This window comes from Conger conger, chromosome 7, assembly GCF_963514075.1.
Source record: "Conger conger chromosome 7, fConCon1.1, whole genome shotgun sequence".
In the NCBI taxonomy this organism is placed as follows: domain Eukaryota; kingdom Metazoa; phylum Chordata; class Actinopteri; order Anguilliformes; family Congridae; genus Conger; species Conger conger.
The window spans coordinates 59,993,139-60,019,918 of NC_083766.1; the positions used below are offsets into that span (position 1 = coordinate 59,993,139).

General features: G+C 42.4%; 1 protein-coding gene across 1 annotated transcript; it reads right to left on the reverse strand.

Annotated features, from left to right (window-relative positions):
• Positions 1 to 1,449: 1,449 nt before the first annotated feature.
• LOC133133475 (olfactory receptor 52B2-like) lies at positions 1,450 to 24,818 on the reverse strand. Its single transcript, XM_061249574.1, has 3 exons — positions 24,648 to 24,818; positions 4,326 to 4,448; positions 1,450 to 2,472 (listed from the first exon to the last, which is right to left on the reverse strand). The coding sequence occupies exons 1-3, from the start codon at positions 24,816 to 24,818 to the stop codon at positions 1,450 to 1,452; spliced, it is 1,317 nt and encodes a 438-aa protein (XP_061105558.1).
• Positions 24,819 to 26,780: the final 1,962 nt, after the last annotated feature.

A 26,780-nucleotide genomic window follows, 5' to 3' on the forward strand; every position in this document is an offset into this window, starting at 1 on the left:
CCCGTCTCAATCCTCTCCCTGCACCTCAGTGACCTCCCAATAGCTACACCATGATCCTGGTAGTGGTTGACAGATTTTCCAAAAGTGGCCATTTCATCCCACTCCCTACTGCCTTCCAGGAAGTTGAGGTCCTGTTTCAACAGGTCTTCCATCATGACAGACTTCTGAGAACATTGTCCAGTATTGTGGCCCCCATTCATGTCACTGATAGGGAGGGCCTTTCTTGAGATCCTGAGGGTTATGGTAAGCCTCATTTCAGCCTTTCTTGCCCGGTTACTCAGTTTTGCCATACATCCAAATCTAGGAAGAGTCTGGGAGTGTGAGCTTCAAACCTCTGTTTCACAATTATTGAGGTCACCGTGCTCCTGGGAACACTCAGTACTTTAGTGATACCTACCCTCACCGTAATCTATGCCTCGACAAGATTTTATTGCAAAAGTCTATGGAGTTTCTTCAACTTCATGGCTTGGGTTTTTGTGCTGACATGCAGTGTGAATTGTGGAACCTTATATACACAGGTGTATGCACTTCTAAACTATGTTCAATTAATTAAATTTGCCACTGGTGGACTCCAATCTTTCTTGATACATGTTCAAACAAACATGATGCACCAGATCACAATTTGGAGTGCCGAAGCAAAGGGTATGAATATTTATGTAAAGCAGAGATTTCAGTTTTTGATTTTTAATAAATTCACAAAAAATTCTGAACACGTTTTCACTTTCATGATGGGTTATTGAGTATACTCTCAGTGACCACTTTATTCGGTAGACCTGTACACCAGCTTGCAAATATTTAATCAGCCAATCATGTTGCAGCAACTGCCTGCATGAACGCTTGCAGATGCGGTTAAGAGGTTCAGCAGCTTTTCAGACCAAATGTAAAAATGTGGAAGCAATGTGATATTCGTGACTTCGACCATGATTGTTGTTGCCAGACAGGGCGGTTTGAGTATCTCAGAAATTCCCGATCTCCTGGGATTTTCACGCACAAATGTCTCGAGTTTGCAGAGAATGGAGCAAACATCCAATAAGCAGCTCTGTGGGTAGAAATGTGTTACAGAGAGAGGACAGAGGAGAAGGTCCAGACTGGTCAAGGAAGGTGACAGTAACGCAAATAACCATATTGGTATGTGATATGCAGAAGTGCATCTCTGAGCATGCAATGCATCAAACATCTTAAGTGGATAGGCAACTGCTGCAGAAGACAAAGTGTGCAAAAAGTGAAGGGGTCTGAATACTGAATACTTTCTGAGGCCACTGTATACTTGCCTTTTTTTAAGGCAATTGTAGTTCAGTTGAAAAGGTCTTACGAACAATAGTATGTTAGTGTTACACAAGCACACCACAAGATAATTAAGGGGAAAATGGCATGTTCAATTGAAGCACCAACATGAATGGATGCTATTAATTTGAAAATGCAAATGTCTTGCAACCTTTGGCTCGAGAACTACCCTGACCACTCTGCTACTTTGACTTTCCGGAACAGAGCCAGTATTTTGTTCCTGATTTCTTTGGTTGCCAGTGAATACACAATTGGGTTCAGACAGGATGGGATGCTTGAAGCTAATGACAAGTTCACCATTCTGATATGTGGATCAACATGGATTAAGAAAAGTTCAGTGATGTACAGTGTTATGGTCGGCACATAGAAAATCGCCACCAGAATGAGATGTTCTGTACAGGTTGCAAGTGCTTTGTACCTGCTGTCCACACTTTTCATTCTAAACACGGCTCTCAAAATACAGGCGTATGACAAGAGGATTAAACTAAGGGGCCCAAACAAAAGCAGCATACTCAGAGAAACAGCAGCAGCCCACTGCATTGTGTTATCATTGCACGCTAGATTGAACACACCTGCATACTCACATACAAAGTAGTTCAAAGTGAGTGAATCACAAAAAGACAGTTTTGTCAAGATCACGACCAAGAACACCATGACGCTTGCAAAAACCACCCAAAGAATCACTAAAATACTGATCATGTTTGTGGGAGTGTTGATAGAATTATGCCTCAGTGGAAAACATATTGCAATTAACCTGTCATAGGCAAGTACACTGAGGGAAAATGACTCTAATATTATAGAACAGTAATAAAAAAAGATCTGTGTTAAACATGCATTGAAGGACATGAAGGTATCTCTCGCAACAACAGTATTGATTGTACTTGGAATAAAGGATGTACTGCCCATCAAGTCAACAACGCCTAAATTTGCTACTGCAATGTACTTTGGAGTGTGGAGCCTATGATCCATCCATATAATAGAAACAATGAAACAGTTGCACAGAACTGTTACAATATAAATGAAGCCAAGGAAAATTACAAATAAATCAGCAAACTTTAAATCCGTAAATCCGATAATGTAAAATCCAGACGGTATAATGATTGAATCGTTGGCGATCGAAGTGGCATTCATTCTCATTGTATACCGGTGGCATTCAGGATGTCCACGTGACTGCTTTACCTCCGGGCCCTGAGAGCGAAACAGACAAATGGCAATCAATTCAATCATAGAATTCAAATAAAATAAATTATGCTTTTTAGTTTTTAAACGAAATTTACGTTTTATGTCCATTGATTAATTTAATTTGGACTTAACGAGTAGCCATATACCTTCAGAGCTGTACAGGCTAATGCACGTTGCAATTGCTTTCTATGTCACAATGTTTAATTAATATTTAATTCAAATTAGACTATTTGTCATGATTGGCTTTCAAATCAAATCAGACTATTTGTTAACTCGTATGATTCACAACTAAAACGTGAGTGCTAAACGTTTTTGGCAAATTGAAGCAGTAGCTACATTTCGAGAATGCCCTGTGCTGGGAGAAAATGTCTGGTTATCTAAACTAAGCATTATACGGATATTAATTAATTCGGGGATTTTCACACGATATTAAAGCGCGCAGGATATATGCGAAAACCATTCGGCTCCATTACATTACATTAATGGCATTTGGCAGACGCTCTCATCCAGAGCGACGTACAACAAAGTGCATACCCATAACCAGGGACGCCGCCAACGCCCGACACCAACCGGGCACGGCAAACCTCGTATTCCTGCTCCCATTCCAACACCGAACGATAAAGAAGAACCACTTGAAAAGAGTGTAGCTACATTTAGAGAATGCCCTGTGCTGGGAGAAAATGTCTGAGTTATCTAAACTAAGCATTGTACAGATATTATGAGGAGGATATTAATTAATTCAGGAATTTGCACACGATAATAAAGCGCTCAGAATATATGTGAAAACCATTAGGCTCCGACGCCAACCGGGCAAACCTCGTATTCCTGCTCCCATTCCAATACCGAACGATAAAGAAGAACCACTCGAAAAGAGAACCAAACCGTGCTGGTGATGTCCTGTGTGCGTATTTGGGCACACAGTCCCTTCCTCTCCTGCTCTTGAATTGCTGTTACACAGCACCTTTAACAGACATACGCAGCTATTTAATGTCCTAGCATGTGTGACCAACAACACAACGGACAAGTACTAGCACAATGATTATCTCGCTTGTTTCTTTGATTTTCTTTTCATTCACCTTTTGTAAGCATTTTACTTCAATCAGGCGTGTATTTTTACCTACATTCCGCCTGCTATTGACCACCTTGAATGGCTCATATTTTAGGCTTTGCTCTTAGTATCACGATGCCCTTTTTGATCATTGAAGTTTGGTGTAGCGTAGCTGTATATGTTCCACAAACGGAGCGATTATAGGCGCAGGATAGAATTAGCGCAACACGAAAACGCTACTCACCAATTCTCCTCAGCATCGGTCAGTGTTGAACCCGGCTTGTCTAATGTGCTTCTCCTCTCATGCAGCAAAATTTATATCCTGCTGTGTAAAATGCGCCTCCCTGAGAATTCTTCAGGTACATCAATTAAAATCCCGCCCTTGTTTGCTGTTCATAACTTCGCAACGGGACTTACGTCAGATTTAGAAATATGGTGGTACAAACGATCCCTTTCTTTAGGACGATTTAATTTATAAATATAATAAAACTATTGCAAGAAAGCAATTAAATATATGTGTTTCAAGCTGTATTACACTTTAATACCTCTTAGAGCCGCTAGAGGGCTGTCACATGTGAGCCGTGAAGGGAGTGTCCTATTGGTCGTTGGTCGTTTGTTGAAATAGTGTTAATGATTTTTCTGTGTATATTAGGATGAGGGTTAGTCAATGTTTTGTCAGTGGAATTAATGACTCGATGACTCTGCTTACTGATCCTATGTGGGCTATAACGCAGTTGGGGGGCTGCGTAGTGTTCTCCCTTGCGTTGTGGGCGTCCCCACTTCCTACTCATCTGGAGCTGAGTTTCCCTACCGTTTGTTGTTTCTTCGCTCGCTTCAGATGGGACTTCTCGACCGTTTTGATTGGACATTTTATTGGTTGGCTAAATGCCGGGGAGTTATCAATACCCTTTGTTTTCTCCTTCCTCCTCTTTGCCTGTAGGGATGCCCCCAGAAAACATTAGCGTCATTTCACATATTGTGGGTAACTTTTAGAACCCTACTTGGTCACATTTGATCCTCGGACCCCACTACATCACATACACACACTGCTTAACATGCTGAAAATTTTAAGCTTATGTCAATAATTGTATCCTTTTGTAGTTTACAGCATTTTCTGTGCATAATTATCAAGGGTGCCAACAATTCTGGAGCCCACTGAATGTTATTATTATTCAGTACACTTATAAATAAGAAGCAGGCCTGCTTTTGAATAACATACAGCATGTGAAATTGAGGTGGCTTGATTTGTTGATGGGGGTTTGGTATTTGACAAAAAATGATCAATGGACCTCAATCAATATATTAGTATACTTGGTGATATTATTGTAGTTATTCTTTTCCAAACTTCTGTACCTGCTGCTGCCAGAGGGGAAAGAAAGGAAAGCATTGTTGTGAGGGAGAGCTAGGCGGTGACTCGTAGGTGGCATTTTCTGGAGCATTTCATGATCATTCCAGGAGCATTCCTGAATAATTTATTATACAATATATAGTATTTTGCAACTCAGAGGACCCATATTATCAATTGGTTACCGCATGTCCTTTCGGAGTCTCAAAATGATCATTTTGAAAGCCTGCATATAAATTGCAAAACAGATTAAATATTACATATTAAAACCTATTCCTTTGGTACCTCCAAAGCAGCCCACCTAAACTGTGTGAAATATCTGAAATAAACATCTGTGCATAAAAAACTTTGTTTACACCAAAAGCATGGACATATACAAACAGAACTTTAAGATTTGTTTTATTTACCTGGTTACAGGCCAGCTGCAAACACTCCTCAGTGACTTCAGCTAATTCAGCTGACGTTTACATGGCCCTCCTCCATACAACACAAAACCGATTGAGACGGGTGCGTGGGGGTTGGACCCAAAATGCACGACTCAGAAATAATAGTTAAATAAAGTCCCGTTAGGGCTTTATTCGGGACGAGTCCCAGGAGCGTAGTAAACACAAGCAAAGTCCATACACGAAGATCCAGCCAAACAAATATTAAACAAACAAAAAGCACGGTGCCGAGGGAAGAGGCAATCTCGTAGTCGGTAGACGTGCAGGGAGGTCCGGTAGCAGGAGAGCTGTCAGCGGGGCAGATGAACAGGCGGACGGCAGGCAGAGGCGTAGTCGTGGGCGAAGCGGGAGTCGAAACCATGAAACAATCAGCGGGGCAAAAGTACAAAAACGGTAGGCGAGGACGTAGTCAAAAAACAAACGATGGTCACAAAACAGAAATCAATAAACTATGGTCGGTAAACAGGCTTGGATCGTAACGTGTAACCAAAACAGTAAATGCTCAAGCGTTGCGTGGAAAACAGAGGCAGACAATTTCGCAGTGAACAGTTGCGCGACTGGGCTATAAATGCAGGTGTAGACAGGTGTAGACAATTAGTTAGAGCGTAGCAAGGAAATGGAAAACAGGTGCGATGGATGACAAGTTTAACAAGGAGATTAGTAATCGTTAGTAATAAACCTATCCTGCCCTAGCATTAGTAAATTAGTAAATGACATGCACGAGAAACGTAAGGAAACATGAACACATGATTAGTTTGTTAGTCTCTACCAAATCCTGATCTAGCGTTAGTAGTTTTAGTAAATAGACAAATAGAAACAATTAGGAAATGAATGACAGAAGGAGAGAGAGAGAGAAAAGGCGGAACGCAAGGTCTGCGGAAAAACATGTAAAAGTGTATGCATAAACCGTGACCAGTAAACGTAACAATAAACATAAATCAAAACATGACACAACGCGAAACTAAGACGATAACCACTAAACATAACCAGGAATATAATCGTACGAAAACATAACTAGACATGACAAGAAAATAAATCGTAATGAGACATAACTAAACATGACAAGAAAATAAATCGTAATGAAACATAACTAAACAACATGACGAACCTAGACTAACATAATACATGAAGACACTACATGACTAAGACAACATGAATAAACATAAAACATGGCGAGACAGACGTGAAACGTGACACCGATCTTATATATCAGCATGTTTTCCAAATATTAACTTTCTGTATTTCATATCTACATTTACATTTAATATTGATATGCAAACTTAACATTTACATTTTCATTTAACACACACACACATAGATATATTTATATTTCTTTCTTTTTTTTGCATTAGTGTGCTAGCAGAAAAGAGCAAACATTCATTTTCCAAAAAAATATAATGTTGCAGCTAAAGTATTACATTTTGTTTAAATAAATCTACATTAGTATTCCACTTTTCTGATAAAAACTTAGTTGTCTAAGATTACCTGGATAGCCAGAAGCAAGCGAGACAGCCAAAGTCTGCAGAAGAACTGTGGCTCTGAAATATGTTTGTAACAACCAACCAGCTATGTTTTAAACTGTTCATTTCATTATTTTTGAAAGCATATTTGGCCTAAGACTTTTGCACAGTGCTGTATATATATGTATAACATGTTAAAGCTGGCTTTAATGCATAACATTACTCCTGGCAAAGATAATCCAATATTTGAGGGAAAAAAACAAAAAGTTACATTTAAAAAATGTTGTATATTTTTTTACACTGTTCAATGCTAAATGTGCAGAAATGTATTAGTTACAGAACGCATACCATAGTCGCCTATGCATGTTGATTCCTTATTGGCTTATGTCAGAATCTATGCATGCATATAAATTGCAAAACAGATTAAATATTACATATTAAAACCTATTCCTTTGGTAACTCCAAAGCAGGCCACCTAAACTGTGTGAAATATCTGAAATAAACATCTGTGCATTTGTTTACGCCAAAAGCATGGACATATACAAACATAACTTTAAGATTTGTTTTATATACCTGGTTCAAGCTCTTATGCCAGCTGCAAACACTCCTCAGTGACTTCCGCTAATTTTACATGGGTGTGGTGGACGGCATAATGGAGGATTCAAAGGCTAAAATTATCTAATTTAGACCAAAACTGATTTGTTTTCTTTTCCAATATCAGAGACAAAACAAACACACAAACACATGCACACACACACCAACACACACACCTGCACATGCACACACACAGAAGCGCGCACATATGTAGAGACAGACAGACAGAGAGACAGACAGAGACAGACAAACACACACACACACACACACACACAGAATTTGTTCCTGGACCCTAACTACACCCATTCCCTCACTTTCTGAAGGGAAAATGTGAAATGTATCAAATATCATTCTACCTAAAATGAGAATGGGAAAACTCCGCCCACACTCAGGGAGGATGGGCAAAGGGCCCCTGCATGTAGTCCTACCAACATTATGCCTCTGTACTCTCTCAGAGGTAGGAAAGATGAGCAATATGAGCTGAAGAATGACAGCCCAGGAGGCTCTGGAACACATCTTTGGTCAGAATGGTGGAGTAGAGGAGGAAGTTTATGAAAGTGAAGATTATCTTGAGATCTATTCTGATCATGATGATGAATTTTCAGATGATGAGGGTAATGTCTCACACCCATCAACTCCAAGAAAGTCATTCATATCAAAAAATGGTCAAATAGAATGGTTCTCACCCCCGAACAGGTGTCGGGGAACAACATCAGATGCAAACATAATAAAGGCAGCACCAGGGCCCACTAGGATGGCAGTGACTTGGATATAAATCCGTGTCACGGATATAAAATCTACATTTGAGTTGGTCATTCCTGATTCAATCCGGAAAGTTGTTCCAGAAATGACTAATTTAGAAGGGAGGCATGTTTTTGGGCAGGAGTGGAGAGAACTGGGCAATAAGCACTTACATGCTTATTTGGGGCTTCTCATCCTGGCTGGGGTTTATAAGTCCAAAGGTGAATCGACAGCCAGCCTGTGGGATGCAGAGACAGGCAGGGCCATATTCCAAGCCACCATGTCTTTGGAGATCTTACATATTTTCTCATGGGTCATCAGGTTTGATAAGCGGGAGAAAAGAGCTGGCAGACGGGAGAGGGATAAGCTGGCAGCTATTAGGACAGTGTGGGTAGAGCGGCTGCCACTACTCTATAACCCAGGTCCTAATGTCACCGTGGATGAAAGCCTGGTGGCATTCAGAGGTCGCTGCCCCTTTAGGCAATACATGCCTTCAATGCCAGCAAAATATGGCATAAAGATCTGGGCAGCTTGTTCAAGCTATGCATTGAACATGCAGGTGTGCACTGGTAAGCCTATTGGAGGAGCACCATGCTTCAAGTGCAAAAAATTAATTTGCCCAAAACATGTGGTGACCTACTGTGACTCATGTGCTTCATAGACACACACACACACACATACACACACACACACACACACAAACACACACACACACACACACACACACACACACACACACAAACAAATTGTTCTCTCCTTCTTGTTCAGGTTTCCTGTTGTAAACATTGTAAACATTGTCGAAAAATCAATGTAGTTTCAACATGTATATTTGAATTTAAAGGGACAGTTTGACACCTAACAGAAGAGATGTATTGTTTGAATGAATCAACATGCCCCCATAACAGAAACTATTTAAAAAATGATGAAAAAAATAATAATAATTAAAAAAAAAAATTAAAAAAATAATAATAATAAGAATGTGTTGAAGCAAATGAGGTGAATGACAAATTTTTCCCAGTGTACAGAAAAAAACTTTTTTTTTTTAATGGAAAACAAATTGATTCTCATCAGTAAACCAGGATCTGTAAGAGGTGAAAAACTTGACTACACTAAATATTAATGAAATTGATAGTAATTGGGCTAAAGATAATGTTTATGGAGAAAAATATCTTTTTAAACTACATTCAGATGGTGAAACATGCACCGGGTCAATTTGACCCGGGAACATTATTGCTGTTCCCTAAAGTTGAACATATCAGCATGTTTTCCAAATATTTATTTTTTGTATTTCATATCTACATTTACATTTAATATTTATTTATTATATTTTTACAGTGGGAGCAATACTTATTTGATCCCTTGCTGATTTTGTAGGTTTGCCCACTTACAAATAATGGAACTGTGTAGAATTTTAATCATAGGTATATTTTTTAACACTGAGAGACAGAATACTGTAATGATGAAAATACACTCACCAAGGACTTTATTTGGAACATTTTTACTTTATTACTCCTACTTATTAATACGATTATCTCATCAGCCAATTGTGTGGTCAGGAGCTTCAGTTCATTTTCACATCGACCATCAGAATGGGAAAGAAATGTGATCTCAGTGACTTTGACCATGGAATGATTGTTGGTGACAGACAGGGTGGTTTGAGTATCTCATCAACTTCTGTTCTCCTGAGATTTGAATGGTGCAAAAAGAAAGAAAAAATACAGTGAGCAGTTCTGCAGACAGAAACAACTTTTTAATGAGAGACATAAGAGGACAATGGCCACACTGGTCAAAGCTGATAGGAAGATGACAGTAACGCAAATAACCACACGTTACAACAGTGGTATGCAGAAGAGCATCTCTGAACACACAACACATCATAACTCTAAGTGGATAGACTACAGCAGGCAAAGTAACAAAAAAGGTCTGATAAATACCTAATAGAGTGAGTGTACGTTAATGAACCCCATCCCTGTCTTACTCTGGGTCAAATAGCCTCTCATTGCTGGACTGGACAACTTTACAGTAATGTTACTCTAAACACAAAATTAGTGTCTGCCTTAAATGCAGACAGCTTTTATTGGAGGGTATTTCCATCCATATCGGATGAACCGCTTAGAAATGACAGCACCTGTTGTACATAGATCCCCCATTTGTATCGTTTGTAAATTCTGTTGATGTCTAGTTTTGATTCTAGACTTTGCAATTGCCTTGTTGGGAGAGTGTTTTGGATCCGTTTGGCTGTTGTCTGGGGGTTTTTCTTCACCACAGAGCCGCGCAACTCAGCGCCATATCCTGCGGGCCTCAATATCTCTTCCCGAAATATGTCGCTGCTGAAGTAGGCTAGTTCGTGAAGTTTTCTTCTTCTTCTTTTTTCACGACACCCTGGGACAAGTGAGATTTCACGTATTGTGTATGCCATTCTAAATCCATTTCCAAGAAACCGAAACTATGAAACCAAATCAAATCTAAACTATGTCTCCTACCCTACCACAAATGTGCGTTTTTCAGAAATGAGCAATTTTGGATCTTATGTTCCACTGCTTCTGTTAAAATCAACTAATCAAACTTCCTTCGTAAACTGGGTAGCCTATTGTCGAATTCCAATAATGTTGAAGGAAGTGCTATTTGTACGAACTTCTTAATGTCATTTTGATTCCGTATTGTAAACACACTTGAAACACTCTTGGCCACACATGCAATACTTGGAATTTCACGGAAAAAATTGAAAGGATGCCGTGGAAGTAAATATTTCACTTCCTACTTCAGTGGCGACAAGTTTCGGAAACACTGGTAAAATGAGCGACCGTCTTGAAGAGGTGCTGCTTCGAGACATTCTTACCCTTACGAAATGCTTTGGTAAACTCACCCGAATCTTCATTCCCCTGACCTCATGTTTTGGGAAACGAAGGTGAAATTTTCAAGACCTGCCTTTAATTTGTGGGAGAAGTCGTGCATTTCCAAGACACGTTTAAAAATTAAATTCACACTTGGGCCATTCAAAGATTAATACGCTTGCCATAGAACCGTTAACATTTAGATTCAGCTCAAATAAACTGATGTGGTTAAATTGAAATTTTAAATTAATTGCACATTTCAGCTCGACGCCTGCCCTGCCCACACTGCTACTTTGCCTTTCTGGAGCATTGCCAATATTCTGTTCCTGATTTCTTTGGTTGCCAGAGAATACACAATGGGGTTCAGACAGGAGGGGAAACACGAGGCCACGGACAAGTTAATCATTTTGACGTTTGGCTCGAGGAGGAATAAGAACAGTTCAATGATGTTCACCGTTAGGGTCGGCACATAGAAAATCGCCACAACGACGAGGTGTTCTGTACACGTTCCAAGTGCTTTGTACCTGCTCTCAACAGTCTTCATTCTGAACACGACTCGCAAAATACAGCCGTATGACAAGACGATTAAACTAAGTGGCAAAAACATGATCAGCATACCCACAGAAGAGGCAGCGGCCCATTGCAGTATGCTATCGTTGCATGCAAGACTGGCTACGGCCGCATACTCACAAATAAAATTGTACACAATGAGTGAATCACAAAAGGACAGTTTTGGTAAGAGCAAGACCAAGAACAACATAATGCTAGAACAAAGCGACCAAACAATCGCTAAAATACAAAACATGCTCGTGGGAGTGTTGATGGAACTATGTCTCAATGGGAAACATATCGCAATTAACCTGTCATAGGCAAGTACACTGAGGGAAAATGACTCAAGGAAGACTGAAACATAATAGAAAAACATCTGTGTCATACATGCATTGTAGGACATGAATGTATCTTTCGTGATAACAGTCTTGATCGCACTAGGAATACAGGATGTACTGCTCATCAAGTCGACAACCCCTAAATTAGCCACAGCAATGTACTTTGGAGTGTGTAGGCGATGATCCATCCATATAATGTAAATAAGAAAAGAGTTGAACAAAACCGTTACAATATAAATGAAGCCGAGGAAGATTAAATGTAAATAAGCAAACTTTAAATAAGTAAATCCAATAACGTAAAAGCCCGCTGGTCTAATGATTGAATCGTTTGTGTTCGTAGTGACGGGAATTCCCATTTCACGTGCTTTTCCTCTGCGCCCTGAGAGAGAAACAGATGAATGGCAATCAGTGAACACATACAACCACATGACAATTCAGGCTAATGTTCCGTAGTTAATTAGTTTAATTTGGACTACGGTATAGCTGACATTCAGAGTTGGAGAAATTAGTAATTTAATTTAAACGAATACTCCAAGCATCACTGATGTTGTTTTAGCAGGGCGCCTTCCGCCAGCCTCCATTATAACATCATTGCTTGGTGTTGGAGCCCACCGCTTAATCTGCTTATTGTTAGCTAATCATGGTGTAGGCTACATAGTGGTAGGCATACATTTTAATAACCTAAGGTTTCGACAAATATCTTACTAATATACGTCATAAAAATTCAGTCTAACAGCAAATTATACACCATGAGATGTCGTGCATGTATATTTAACATCACCAAATAACAAAAAGATCAAACGAAAATGTTTGCTTGATAGTACATGTATTAACGTTCACTTTTAGTCTGGTAGTGAGCGCCTTGAATTGATCATATTTGAAGTATTGGTCTTACATTTTCGAGCACCACATTGGCATAATGCACTTGGTCCGCTAGATGTGTCTATTTCACATACATCTCGACGGTAAGCTCATGGAAACATTCACAGTCAGCTCTGTCGTCTGAATGAATTGCGAAGAAACAGAGCTACTGTAGGCGCAGAGAAGAATTACTGCAGAAGGAAAACGCTACTCACGAGTTCTCCTCAGCATAGGGCAGCGTCGAAAGCCGATATTCAAATGTGCCTTTCCACTCACACTGCAGAATTTTATATTCGGGCGTGTGTAGACTGCGCCTACTTGTAAATTCCTCAGGGACACCAATCAAGATTAGCAACTGCTCTCCATTTGCTGTCGAATGTTGGTTATAAACCCCTTGGTGATTTCTAGGCATTGATTATGTCACATTTTACAATGCATTGTTACAAAATAAATATTTCGCTAATATTTTATCAGAGATGGCAACCTATGACCCATTTTGTGTTCTACTTTTAGGCCTTAAAAGTCCAGAGGTGAAGATCACAGAGAAAAATTCCTTAAATTATTAATGCATCTGTTTTGGTTGAAGATGAAACATTGATATCACATTGAAATAATGTCAAATAAATGTGACACACTGTGGTACACATACCTAAGCATGTAAGAATTCACTCTTGTAAGTTTTACTATATGGGTTTGTGGACTAAAAACAAAATAAATCTCTAGTAACACCAAAGGAGCTTGTACATTGACAAGAGGGTTTAACATCTTATCTTTTAATATTTGCCTTGCAGAGCTGGACATTAATGAAAATGTTCATTATTGAAAACAGGAAGTTTCAGCCTTTTAAATGTGTGTGAATGAGTGCGTGCAAGTGAGTTAATACGAGCCACACTGTAAAAAGTTTAATGTAAAATGTACAGCAACTGGCTGGCAGCAATTAGCTTGTAATTTGCTGTGATTCACTCTACAGTAAAGTTACTGTGAATTAGATCACAGTACTAATGCAGATACTGTAATTACTAACAGCAGTAGTGATATTGATGCTGTAATTAATACAGTAATTTTATGCATACTGTACAACAAATCACAGTACCCACAGGGATTGCTGTAACAACTAACTACAGTAACAACATAAACTATTGCAATTTATACAGTAATATTGACTACTGTATTTTAATTTACAGCAATTACTCTAAAATATCTAAAATATAACATTTAAAATACAGAGGAAAAGAGAGTAAAGGTTTAAAAGGTCCTTTATTTTAACTGTGCACCCATAGTCAACAACCCCACTGTGTGTTATCAAAACACTAAAAGGTCAATTTCTTATAAACACCTTACCAAGGCTAGACAAAGGATGAGTGAGCTGAAAACTGCCATTTCAAAAACTCTTTACTCAAAAAACAAAACAAAACAAAACTCAAAAACAAAGATGCTACTTTAAATGAACAACAACAAAAAACACATCTTTGATTTAAAATCAACTACAAGGGTGTCTTGGTGGCGCAGCCTGTTGAGCACTGACTGTATGCTCATTGTGAACCGCGACATCGGCGGTTCGAATCCGACCGTCTGACATTTGTCGCATGTCTTTCCCTCTCTCGCTCCCATTCTTCACACACACACACACCCGCACACTCACACGCACACGCCTGCCCGCACGCACGCACACACACTCACACACCCACACACACAAACACATACACACACCTTCCCACGAAAGCAACTTTTTGTGAAAGGTCAAGCCATACTGAATACGAATTGGAATGTTAACATTGAGAATTTTGGGATGCACTGTCTGTTTCAGCCCCATGTGTTCCCATTGAAAACCATTGTATTTCATTACAATAGAAATACATTGGAAAACCATGTGCTCCCCATGGCACAGGGTAGTGTGAGACATGTTTCTATCCATGTCATATCCCATCTACAGGACATAGGGCTTTTAGACAATACATCAGTTTGGGTGTTTGATCTGCTTTTAGGCCAAACCCTCCATATATATAGCCTGTACCACAGATTTAACACCCGAAATGATGCATTTCCTTAAAAGCCTCTCCCCTCAAGATGGAATATGACATGCATTAAAAATCAGTTTCCAGTACCAGTTTCCTCAATGCCATGGCCAGCACATGGTTTTCGAATGTATTTATATTGTAGTGAAATACAATGGTTTCCAATGGGAATATAGACATGGGCCTGAAAGGATTGTAGATTGTGGATTGTGGATTATGTGGATTATGTGGATTATTTTGTGATATTCTGTCTCTCAATGTTAAAATGTACCTATGATTACAATTCTACACAGTTCCATTCTTTGTAAGTGGGCAAACCTACAAAATCTGCAAGGGATCAAATAATTATTGCTCCCACTGTACGTACAATACAGAATCTACACACAACACCCCATAATGACAACATGAAATTAGGTTTTTTATTTTTATTTTTACAAATTCATTGAAAATAAAGAAATCACATGTACATAAGTATTCACAGCCTTTGCTCAATACTTTGTTGATGCACCTTTGGCAGCAATTACAGCCTCGAGTCTTTTTGAATATGATGCCACAAGCTTGGCACACCTATCTTTGGGCAGTTTCGCCCATTCCTCTTTGCAGCACCTCTCAAGTTCCATCAGGTTGGATGGGGAGCGTCGGTGCACAGCCATTTTCAGATCTCTCCAGAGATGTTCAATCGGATTCAAGTCTCGGCTCTGGCTGGGCCACTCAAGGACATTCACTGTTGTCCTGAAGCCACTCCTTTGATATCTTGGCTGTGTGCTTAGGGTCGTTGTCCTGCTGAAAGATGAACCGTCGCCCCAGTCTGAGGTCAAGAGCGCTTTGGAGCAGGTTTTCATCCAGGATGTCTCTGTACATTGCTGCATTCATCTTTCCCTCAATCCTGACTAGTCTCCCAGTTCCTGCCGCATCCCCACAGTATGGTACTGCCACCACCATGCTTCACTGTAGGGATGGTATTGGCCAGGTGATGAGCGGTGCCTGGTTTCCTCCAAAAATGACGCCTGGCATTCACGCCAAAGAGTTCAGAGAATTTTGTTTCTCATGGTCTGAGAGTCCTTCAGGTGCCTTTTGGCAAACTTCAGGTGGGCTGCCATGTGCCTTTTATTAAGGAGTGGCTTCCGTCTGGCCACTCTACCATACAGGCCTGATTGGTGGACTGCTGCAGAGAAGGTTCTCCTTCTGGAAGGTTCTCCTCTCTCCACAGAGGAATGCTGGAGCTCTGACAGAGTGACCATCGGGTTCTTGGTCACCTCCCTGACTAAGGCCCTTCTCCCCCGATTGCTCAGTTTAGACGGGCGGCCAGCTCTATGATGATGGAGGCCACTGTACTCATTGGGACCTTCAAAGCAGCAGAAATTTTTCTGTACCCTTCCCCACATTTGTGCCTCGAGACAATCCTGTCTCGGAGGTCTACAGACAATTACTTTGACTTCATGCTTGGTTTGTGCTCCGACATGCACTGTCAACTGTGGGACCTTATAAAGACAGGTGTGTGCCTTTCCAAATCATGTGCAATTAACTGAATTTACCACAGGTGGACGCCAATTAAGCTGTAGAAACATCTCAAGGTTGATCAATGGCAAAGGCTGTGAATACTTATGTACATGTCATTTCTTCATTTTTTATTTTTAGTAAATTAGCAAAAATCTCCAAAAAACCTTTTTCACGTTGTCATTATGGGGTATTGTGTGTGGAATTTGGAGGAAAAAATGAATTTAATCAATTTTGGAATAAGGCTGTAACATAACAAAATGTGGAAAAAGTGAAGTTCTGTACTTTCCGGAAGCACTGTATGTTGTGTGGGAAGTCGAATATGATCTTCCCAGATTGGTCTGTCTCCCTTGCTTTTATGCCAAATCATACGTTTGGAACCAGGCGGCAGTGCCATAAATCAATCTGGAGGGGTGGTCAAATCTGGAATTTAGACCCCCACCCTTGGGGGTTGTTATGTAGGGAAAAGAGATGATTCCCAGAGAGGATGTGTAGGTTTTCCTGAAGTTACTGAAAATATGGTTTATTAAACTCCATTTGGTATGAAATGTATCTCATCCGATTCCTTGTATTTACCGGATCACATCCATAACCAACAGATTACCCTTATGTTTTATTATGTTGCAGTTATCATGAAACTTCCCTCCTGATTATCCATTTTACATGCACTCCCTGTTACCATTACATAGACTTAATGCAATAATACAAGGATCACATGGACAATGTTTTCAAGGTTTTACTGGGTCTATTTACTATCTTAATAGAGTTTAATAGCAATATTTAATCTAGGAGAGCAGTCCCAAATGGCGGCAGTGCCCAAATGAGGGCACTGTGGCATTGTCCGGAGTCTTCCCCCTTGGAAGTGACCAGGTATGGGGTCACAGGGAGGTCACCAATGTTCTGGAGGATTCTTTTCCCATGACCCAACTGCCCTTGGGCCACTCATACATCTTTCCCTTATCTTTGCTCGAAACTCCCCAAAAGGTAGTCTAAACAACATTGACCAGAAACCCCAGCTCTCAGGCCCCTCACAAATGGCAGCCCTTCCTGACCTTAACCACCATCATATCTATGAATTCTGTCGTTGGGAGTTTTCATGATAACTGCATTATGCTGTGAATATGTATTTGTGCCTCTCATGGTAATATACCTTTTGGATAAACCTGATTTGGGTGAGGGCGGCACAGATGGTGCAGTGGGTAGCACTGCCGCCTCACAGCAAGGAGGTCCTGGGTTCGAATCCCCGTCGGACAGGGCCTCTCTGTGCGGAGTTTGCATGTTCTCCTCGTGTCTGCGTGGGTTTCCTCCGGGTACTCCGGTTTCCTCCCACAGTCCAAAGACATGCAGGTTAGGCTGATTGGCGAGTCTAAATAGCACATAGGTATGAGTGTGTGAGTGAATGGTGTGTGTGTGCGTGCTGCGATGGACTGGCGACCTGTCCAGGGTGTAATTCCTGCCTTTCGCCCAATGTATGCTGGGATAGGCTCCAGCCCCCCTGTGATCCTGTTCAGGATAAGCGGGTTAGGATAATGGATGGATGGATGATTTGGGTGAATTAAAGGAAAGGAGACACCCCAGATTGCTTGGTTTCTTCTCCTTATCTCCAAAATCTAGGCCTTAGTTCTTCACCCTAAAAACGGGTCACCCATCTATAATTTACAGCCAAACTCCCAAACTGGTCAGGGAGCTAAAACAAATGGCTTCTACAGAGACAGTTTTTGCCCAGTTTCCCCTTGGCTCCTGAATGGTTATGATATCAAAGATAGACTGTTACAAAAACTAGACCATTACACCAGTCGCACTGAACCAATCAGAATAACACCAAACATTACTATATTCTGACCTGGGATTATCATGAAACATCTTTATGCCATCTCCAGTATTCCTATGCTCTAACCCTGAAGGAATGTGAGAGAAGGGGGGCTCCCCCACAGGCTTGTGTGCCAAAAGGTGGGGGCCAACAATGTATGCTCCGGGAGGGGGAAGTCAGCAAGCTGACCAGCGCATGACACCAAATGTTACTTATGACTGGCTTACAACAGTGCCACCATCTGCTCACACAGCAGATGGTGGTCACATGAAATCATTGCTCCCTGTTTCCACTAACTCTTGCAATTCAGGGGAATGGGACTGGCCATAGTGCCACAATGCGATTGCGAACACAATCAAAACAGACTGTAGAAATTTCAAACATCTACATAAAGACGCGCGTTAATTGTGTGAAGACCCCCTTAACATCCGTTGCCGAGTTGAGTGTCTCAGCGGCCGCAGCTTGGTGCGAGGCCCCGCCATCGCCACTAGCGGATATATTTAATTACCTTTTCGGAAGGCTCTGATTAGTCTCCTGCAGTCAACAACAGTCAGCTGGTCGAGCTTTATGTCCTCTTCAGTGATCACTTCAAAATCCTCCGCACTCCTTACCCCCAGGTTACCAAGATGCTGCAGGAGCTCCAGCACAGATTCTTCGGCAAGATGGGGGAGGGTGTGCCTAATAGTGTGCCTTGCTTGCATTCTCAAGTAAAAGAGGGCCAAATTGGTTAGAAAAACTTGCTTGTCTCTCTCTTCACCTACAGAATCAAAAAGCTGAGAACATTCTGCAGCTTCAGCCAAGTTCTCATTTCCAAAATCAACCGATTCATTGTGCTCACTTGCTTCACCCACCAATTCAGAGACACAGTCACCCTTATACTTCTGTTCACATGCGAAGTAAATGAAGATTTGACTCTGAACTCTGAATGACAACCACTGAAAGGACAAGCTTCCATTTCCCCACAACTGATATGCAATTTCAAATTTGCACATAGGCTACTGAAATCTGTACATACAACAGGGCATCTTTCCACACGACAAGTAAAATCAACATGTGTGCGCCTAACTGGCTTGGGTGCTGAATGTTTTTTATACATGTGAGTCTGTAATGCACTGGCTGTCTTCAATTGAGAGGGACATTGAGCAACACCACAGGGGAAACGAAAGTTGGCGCGGTTTCGGTGCATTTTCGTATGTTTCACATAGTTAGGGAGGGTGTCTAAAGATGACTCGCAGTATCTGCACTTAAATGCCATGTCATGCAAACTCCACAATACCTGATTTTGCGGTGTTCCGGTAGCTTTTACCCTCCGTACCTCTCCTCCTTCTCGCTAATGTAGCCTACCTGGCAAGGGAAAATCTTGACAATTAGCATAAAGTTTACACAAGCATTCACAATTTTGACATCAAAATGTATATGACAAATTACTTAAACTAAACTAAATCACTTCGGGCAACTTGTAAATTCGGAGGCTGAAAGTGCAGTAGGCTAGCTAGATCCACGTCTCGGATCAAGCAACTTGCTAACTAGCAAGTGGCTAGCGAGACGTAGCTGCCACCCTAGCAGACCACTGCAAAATAAAATAAAACAACTCAAAATAAATTGCTATACTTCCTAATTAAACGATTCAAAACCAAGAAATAGGTACCAACATGAGCCAGCCAAATGAACAAACAGCAGAACTTTCTCTATCCAAGAGAGTGAACTGAACTTGCCTGCAGCATGAACACCTCTACTGGCACAGCACACTGGAGCAGACTGAAGTGAAGTGTCCGACGACGACGGGACGAACGTTAGCGAATACAGACTCCCGCTCGAACTTGCTCGAGACTGATTCACGGGATGAACGAATTTACTGTAGAGTAGATCCCACTTGTCCAAGGGGAGTGGAATTGACAAAATCTGACTCCACACACACACACTGAGTGGAGGCAGTCAACCAGGAACTACAAGTGTGCTAATTCTGAATTCCGCCCAGGGTGATCGCATAGACAGGGTGATCGGGGTAATCGATATTGGCTGCAGCCAGTTGCTGTACTTTATTAGGCTACAGCAAGTTACATTACACAGCGTTTGTACGCACTGGAAACTTGCTACAGACATTTTTTTTGCTCCAACAACCAGACTGTTAGACTGATCAATGGTTAATTCTCGCCAGATTTCTAAAAATATAGTAATAAAATAGCCTAGGTTTTTATTTATGTACAGAAAACCCCAATCGTTTGTGTCAATTGTCCGCCATGTTGGACTTTTCATGAAGTTGACAAGAGGGGAGGAGTCAGATTGCTTTTTACTGCGTTATGATTCGCAGAAAATTTTTATAACTGTAGTTTGGCGAGGAACGTTAGTACAAGCACTGAAAACTTGCAACAGGCATTTCTTTTGCTTCAACAGATGAACGTTCAGACAGATCAATGCTTACTTCTCGCCAAAAAAAAAAATATGTCCATTAGTATTTGGACAGTGGTACTGTTCCTTTTGCTCTGTACTCCAGGATGTTAGGCTTGCAATTAAATAATGAATATGAGGTTAAAGTGTAGACTTACACGTTTAATCTGAGGGTATTTACATCCATATTGGCTTATCCAAAGCACTGTGCAATTGATGCTTCACATTCACCCATATACAAACCAACTGTAATTGGCTCTCATGCAAAGCACCAACCAACCAGCTTATTAGGAGCAATTTGGGGTTAGAGACACTTTGACACACCCAGGGCAGGATCGAACCGGCAACCCTCCGATTGCCAGACGATTGCTCGTACCTTATGAGCCAATGAAGGAATTACATCTCATTTTATACATAGTATCCCTATTTTAGGGCCCCAAAAGTAATTGGACTGGTGACTTCTCGCCTGTTTCTGATTAGTTGGGTCTACTTAATCGCTTCCTTATTGCAGGTATAATAAAACTTTCCGTATCTAGTCTTGATTCTAGGCTTTTCATTGGCTTTTGAGTCTGTTATTGGTGTTTGTCAACATGAGGACAACAGTTGTGCCAATGGCAGTCAAGGAAGCCGCTATGAGGATTAGAAATAAGTAGAAAGAAAGACATAGGCTTACAATAGGCTTACCAAAATAAACATCATTAAGAGGAAAGAGAGCAACACTCTTCATGAGGCAGGTGTGGATGTATCAGTGATATGTATTAATGTTTGCACTCAGACACAAACATATTTACCAAGGCTACTCTGGACAATGCAAACCACTAATTCAGCTACAGTCATCTTTCTACAGACTGGGCAAGGAGAGGGTTATCGTCATCAGAGAGAGAGAGGATAAGGTGGCTAGTTTCAATGACATGTGCATGGCACTGTTTCGGTCAGTGATTGACCATCCACCCGAAGACAGAGAAGGGGATGAACACCTGATCCATCTCTGGCAGGGTTCCCACAATCTCTGTCCATGCCCTGGATAGAAGACCAGTGGGAGTTGGGACCATGCCTCACATCATATACCTCACAGACCCCATCACCATTGGAGCCAGGCACCGGCAGAGCCTCCCCCTACTCATCTGTGCAGCAGTCCATTGGTATTATTGGTATTAATTTTGGTTTCATGAAACAAGTCACTCCATCCATCCATCCATTGTCACCCGCTTATCCGGAGTCAGGTCGCGGTGGCAGTAGGCTAAGCTGGGTATTCCAGGTGTCCCTCTACCCAGCAACACATTCCAGCTCCTCCTAGGGGATCCCGAGGCGTTCCCAGGCCAGGAGAGATATATAATCTCTCCAGCAGATTCTGGGTCTACCTTGGGGTCTCCGCCTAGTTGAACGAGCCCGGAAAACCTCCAAAGGGAGGCGCCCAGGAGGCATCCTGATCAGATGCCCAAACCACCTCAATTGGCTCCTTTTGACGCGAAGGAGCAGCAGCTATACTCCGAGCTCCCTCTGGATGTCCAAGCTCCTCACTCTATCTCTAAGGCTGAGCCCGGCCACCCTATGGAGGAAGCTCATTTTGGCCGCTTGAATACGCGATCTCGTTCTTTCGGTCACTACCCAAAGCTTGTGACCACAGGTGAGGGTTGGGACATAGCTCGACCAGTAAATTGAGAGCTTGGCCTTCCGGCTCAGCTCCCTCTTCACCATGACAGTTTGGTGCAACGCCCGCATTACTGCTGACGCTGCACCAATCCACCTGTCGATCTCATGCTCCCTTCTACCCTCACTCGTGAACAAGACCCCGAGATACTTGAACTCCTTCACTTGGGGCAATGACTCGTTCCCAACCCAGAGGAAGCAATCCACCGTTTTCCAGCAGAGAACCATGGCCTGGGACTTGGATGTGCTGACTCTCATCCCGGCCGCTTCACACTCGGCTGCAAACCACTCAAGTGCGTGCTGAAGGTCACGGTCTGATGAAGCCAGCAGAACCACGTCATTTGCAAAAAGCAGAGACGCAATTCTGAGGTCACCAAACCGGACACTCTCCTCACCTCGGCTGCACCTTGAGATCCTGTCCATGAATATCACAAACAGGACCGGTGACAAGGGGCAACCTTGGCAGAGTCCAACACCCATTGGAAACGTGCTTCACTTTGTGCTGAGGATGCGGACACAGCTCTCACCTTGGTTATACAGGGACCAGATGGCTTGTAACAACGGCCCCGGTACTCCATACTTCTGCAGTGCCCCTCACAGGGTTCCCCGGAGGACATGGTCGAAAGCCCTCTCCATGTCTACAAAGCACATGTGCACTGGATGGGCAAACTCCCATGACCCCGCCAGCAACCCCGCCAAGGTAAAGAGCTGGTCCACTGTTCCACGACCAGGACGGAAGCCACATTGTTCCTCCTGAATCCAAGGTTCGACCATCGGTCGGAGCCTCCTTTCCAGCACCCTAGAGTAAGCTTTCCGGGGGAGGCTGAGGAGTGTGATACCCTCTGGTCCCCCTTCTTGAACATGGGGACCACCACCCCAGTCTGCCACTCTGCAGGTATTGTCCCCGACCTCCACGCGACACTGAAGAGGCGTGTCAGCCAAGACAGCCCAAATATGTCCAGAGCCTTCAGCATCTCAGGGCGAATCTCATCCACACCCGGCGACTTGCCATTGAGGAGCTTTTTGACTACCTCAGCAACTTCCGCCAGGGATATAGGTGCAGATTCTCCCGAGTCTTCGGGCTCTGCCTCTTCCACAGAGGACGTGTTGTTTGGGTTCAGGAGCTCCTAGAAGTGCTCTTTCCACCACCTGACAACATCCCCAATCCAGGTCAGCAGTTCTCCTCCCCTGCTGAAAACAGCCTGCTTTCCCTTTCTGAGTCATCGGATGGTTTGCCAGAACTTCCTCGAGGCCAACCGAAAGTCCTTCTCCATAGCCACCCCAACAGGCACCGATGACCTTCTGGCCACAGCTCCTGCTTGCCGCCTCTGCAATGGAGGCTTTGAACATGACCCACTCGGACTCCATGTCCCCAGCCTCCCCCGGGATGCATGAGAAGTTCCTCCGGAGGTGGGAGTTGAAGACTTCGCGGACAGGAGCCTCCGCCAGACGTTCCCAGTTCACCCTCACTACACGTTTGGGTTTACCGGGTTTGTCCGGCAGCGTCCCCGGCCACTTGATCCAACTCACCACCAGGTGGTGATCAGTTGACAGCTCTGCTCCTCTCTTCACCGAGTGTCCAAGACATACGGCCGCAGGTCTGATGATACGACCACAAAGTCAATCATCGATCTTTGTCCTAAGGTGCCCTGGTACCAAGTGCACTTATGAGCTACCCTATGCTCGAACATGGTGTTTGTTTTGGACAATCCATGACCAGCACAGAAGTCCAATAACAAGACACCGCTTGGGTTAAGATCAGGCAGGCCATTCCTCCCGATCACCCCCTTCCAGGTTTCTCCATCATTGCCCACGTGAGCGTTGAAGTCGCCCAGCAGAACTATAGAGTCTCCGGGTGGCACCCTTTCCAGGATGCCGTCCAGTGACTCCAAGAAGGCCGGATTCTCTGAACTGCCAGAGCTTTCCCCCCAGGGACAGGTAATCGCAGAGAGGTGACCCTCTCGTTCCCCGGGTGGAACTCCAATACAGTGGCGCTCAGCCCTGAGCAAGACATCTAACCCCCAAATGCTCCTGACGAGCTGGTTGGTGCCTTGCATGGCAGCCAATCGGCGTTGGTGTGTGAGTGTGTGTATGAATGGGTGAATGAGAAGCATCAATTGTACAGTGCTTTGGATAAAGTCACAATATAAATGCCAACCATTTACCATTTAATTCAGGTGTCTTCAGTGACAGTTGCCATTATTAGAAAATCCCTGTGCTTTCATTTAGTTTTTCAGTAACATGATATCTCCAATTAGAGCTGAGTATTTGTGTTTTCCCACCTATATACACATTTGGTTGGCCCTACGAGATGCAAAGAAAGTACTAAATATATATATAAAAACACATTAGAGCTGCATCCTGCATAAACCTTGAGAACACTCCAACAAGTCTATAGAGTCATCCAGCTCAAGTCCACGTCAAGTCTCAAGTCATCAAATTTGTGACTCAAGTTGACAACTCTGTGGGTTAGTGAACACAACCATTAATGAGGCTTTGATGGATATACTTGGGCATAGGCAGGTGGTCCTCTTATCCCCTTGGGGATAAGAGATTGGCTGTTGACCTAGGTACATACTTTTCTTCTTATGGGTCATACAGGAATTACCCCCGTAATGCTCCAGCTGGCAAGCCCCATCCTCTCCCTGTGCCTCAGCGACCTCCCAATAGCTACACCATGATCCTGGTAGTGGTTGACAGATTTTCCAAAAGCGGCCATTTCATCCCTCTCCCTACTGCCTTCCAGGAAGTTGAGGTCCTGTTTCAACAGGTCTTCCATCATGACAGACTTCTGAGAACATTGTCCCGTATTGTGACCCCCATTCATGTCACTGATAGGGAGGGCCTTTCTTGAGATCCTGAGGGTTATGGTAAGCCTCATTTCAGACGCCGACTACAGGTGAATGGGCGAAGCCACAGCCAGAACCAGGCCAGGTTCCTTCCATGGGTGAAGAATGCATAGAGTTACAACATTTTGGGCCAACAGTCATAACAAACCTGTACCAAACTTAAAAGGGGCTGTCATATACCTTTTACTGAAGAGTGGCTTCCATCTAGCCACTACCATAAATGTAGTGCTGCTGAGATGGTCATCCTTCTGGCAGGTTCTCCCATGTCTTCAGAGGACTTCCTTGGTTAGAGTGATCACTGGGTACTTGGACACCTCCCTGACCAAGGCCTTTCTTGCCCGGTTACTCAGTTTTGCCATACATCCAAATCTAGGAAGAGTCTGGGAGTGCAAACTTCGAACTTCTGTTTCACAATTATTGAGGTCACCGTGCTCCTGGGAACACTCAGTACTTTGGTGATACCTACCCTCACCCTAATCTACAGTGAGAGCAATAATTATTTGATCCCTTGCTGATTTTGTAGGTTTGCCCACTTACAAAGAATGGAACTGTGTAGAATTGTAATCATAGGTACATTTTAACATTGAGAGACAGAATATCACAAAATAATCCACAATAACAACATCATATGAATTTAATAAATGTATTATCGTATTTTTGCATGAAATAAGTATTTGATCCATAGAACAATAGGACTTAATACTTGGTGGAGAAACCTGTTGTATTTTTCACCAGGTTTGCACAAATCTTGGGAGGGATTTTGGTCCAGTCCTCTTTGCAGATCCTCTCCAAATCCTTAAGGTTCCAAGGCTGTCGCTTGGCAACTTGAAGCTTCAGCTCCCTCCACAGACTTTCGATGGGATTTAGGTCTGGAGACTGGCTAGGCCACTCCAGGACCTTAATATGCTTCTTTTTCAGCCACTCCTTTGTGGCCTCATTTTAGGTCTACAATTTTGTCCCTGATGTCCTTAGACAGCGCCTTTGTCTTGGCCATGGTGGAAACATTGGAATCTGATTGATTGTGTGGACAGGTGTCTTTTATACAGCTACATAACGATGTAACAAGTTGACACAGGTGTTTTGGGTAATGAGTTGAGATTAGGAGTGCTTCTTAATGGAAAACTAACTGGTCTGTGGGAGCCAGAATTGTGAAATGTGAAAATATGATATAAAATTCATAAAATTCATATGATGTTTTGATTGTGGATTATTTTGTGATATTCTGTCTCTCAATGTTAAAATGTACCTATGATTAAAATTCTACACAGTTCCATTCTTTGTAAGTGGGCAAACCTACAAAATCAGCAAGGGATCAAATACTTATTGCTCTCACTGTATGTAAAGGAGAGATTTCAGTTTTTGATTTTTAATAAATTCACAAAACATTCTGAAAACATGTTTTCACTTTTTCATGATGGGTTATTGAGTATACACTCAGTGACCACTTTATTCGGTAGACCTGTACACCAGCTTGCAAATATTTAATTAGCCAATCATGTTGCATGAACGCTTCCAGATGTGGTCAAGAGGTTCAGCAGCTTTTCAGACCAAATGGAAAAATGTGGAAGAAATGTGATATTCGTGACTTTGACCATGGAATGATTGTTGTTGCTAGACAGGGCAGTTTGAGTATCACAGAAATTTCCGATCTCCTGGGATTTTTATGTACAACTGTCTCTAGAGTTTGCAGAGAATGGGGCAAACAACAAAAAACATCCAGTGAGCAGCAGCTCTGTGGGAAGAAATGTGTTGTTACTGAGAGAGGACAGAGGAGATGGTCCAGACTGGTCAAGGAAGGTGACTAACGCAAATAACCATATTGGTATGTGGTATCCAGAAGAGCATCTCGACATCAAACATCTTAAGTGGATAGGCAACTGCTGCAGAAGACA

Coding starts and splice junctions, on each gene's coding strand:
- LOC133133475 (XM_061249574.1), bottom strand. CDS start 24,818: ATGGAAGACCTGTTGAAACAGGACCTCAACTTCCTGGAAGGCAGTAGG. Junction 4,449..24,647: donor CCAGCTGGAGCATTACGGGG/GTAATTCCTGTA, acceptor GCATCCCTACAG/GCAAAGAGGAGGAAGGAGAA. Junction 2,473..4,325: donor GAGCGAAGAAACAACAAACG/GTAGGGAAACTC, acceptor TTTCGCTCTCAG/GGCCCGGAGGTAAAGCAGTC.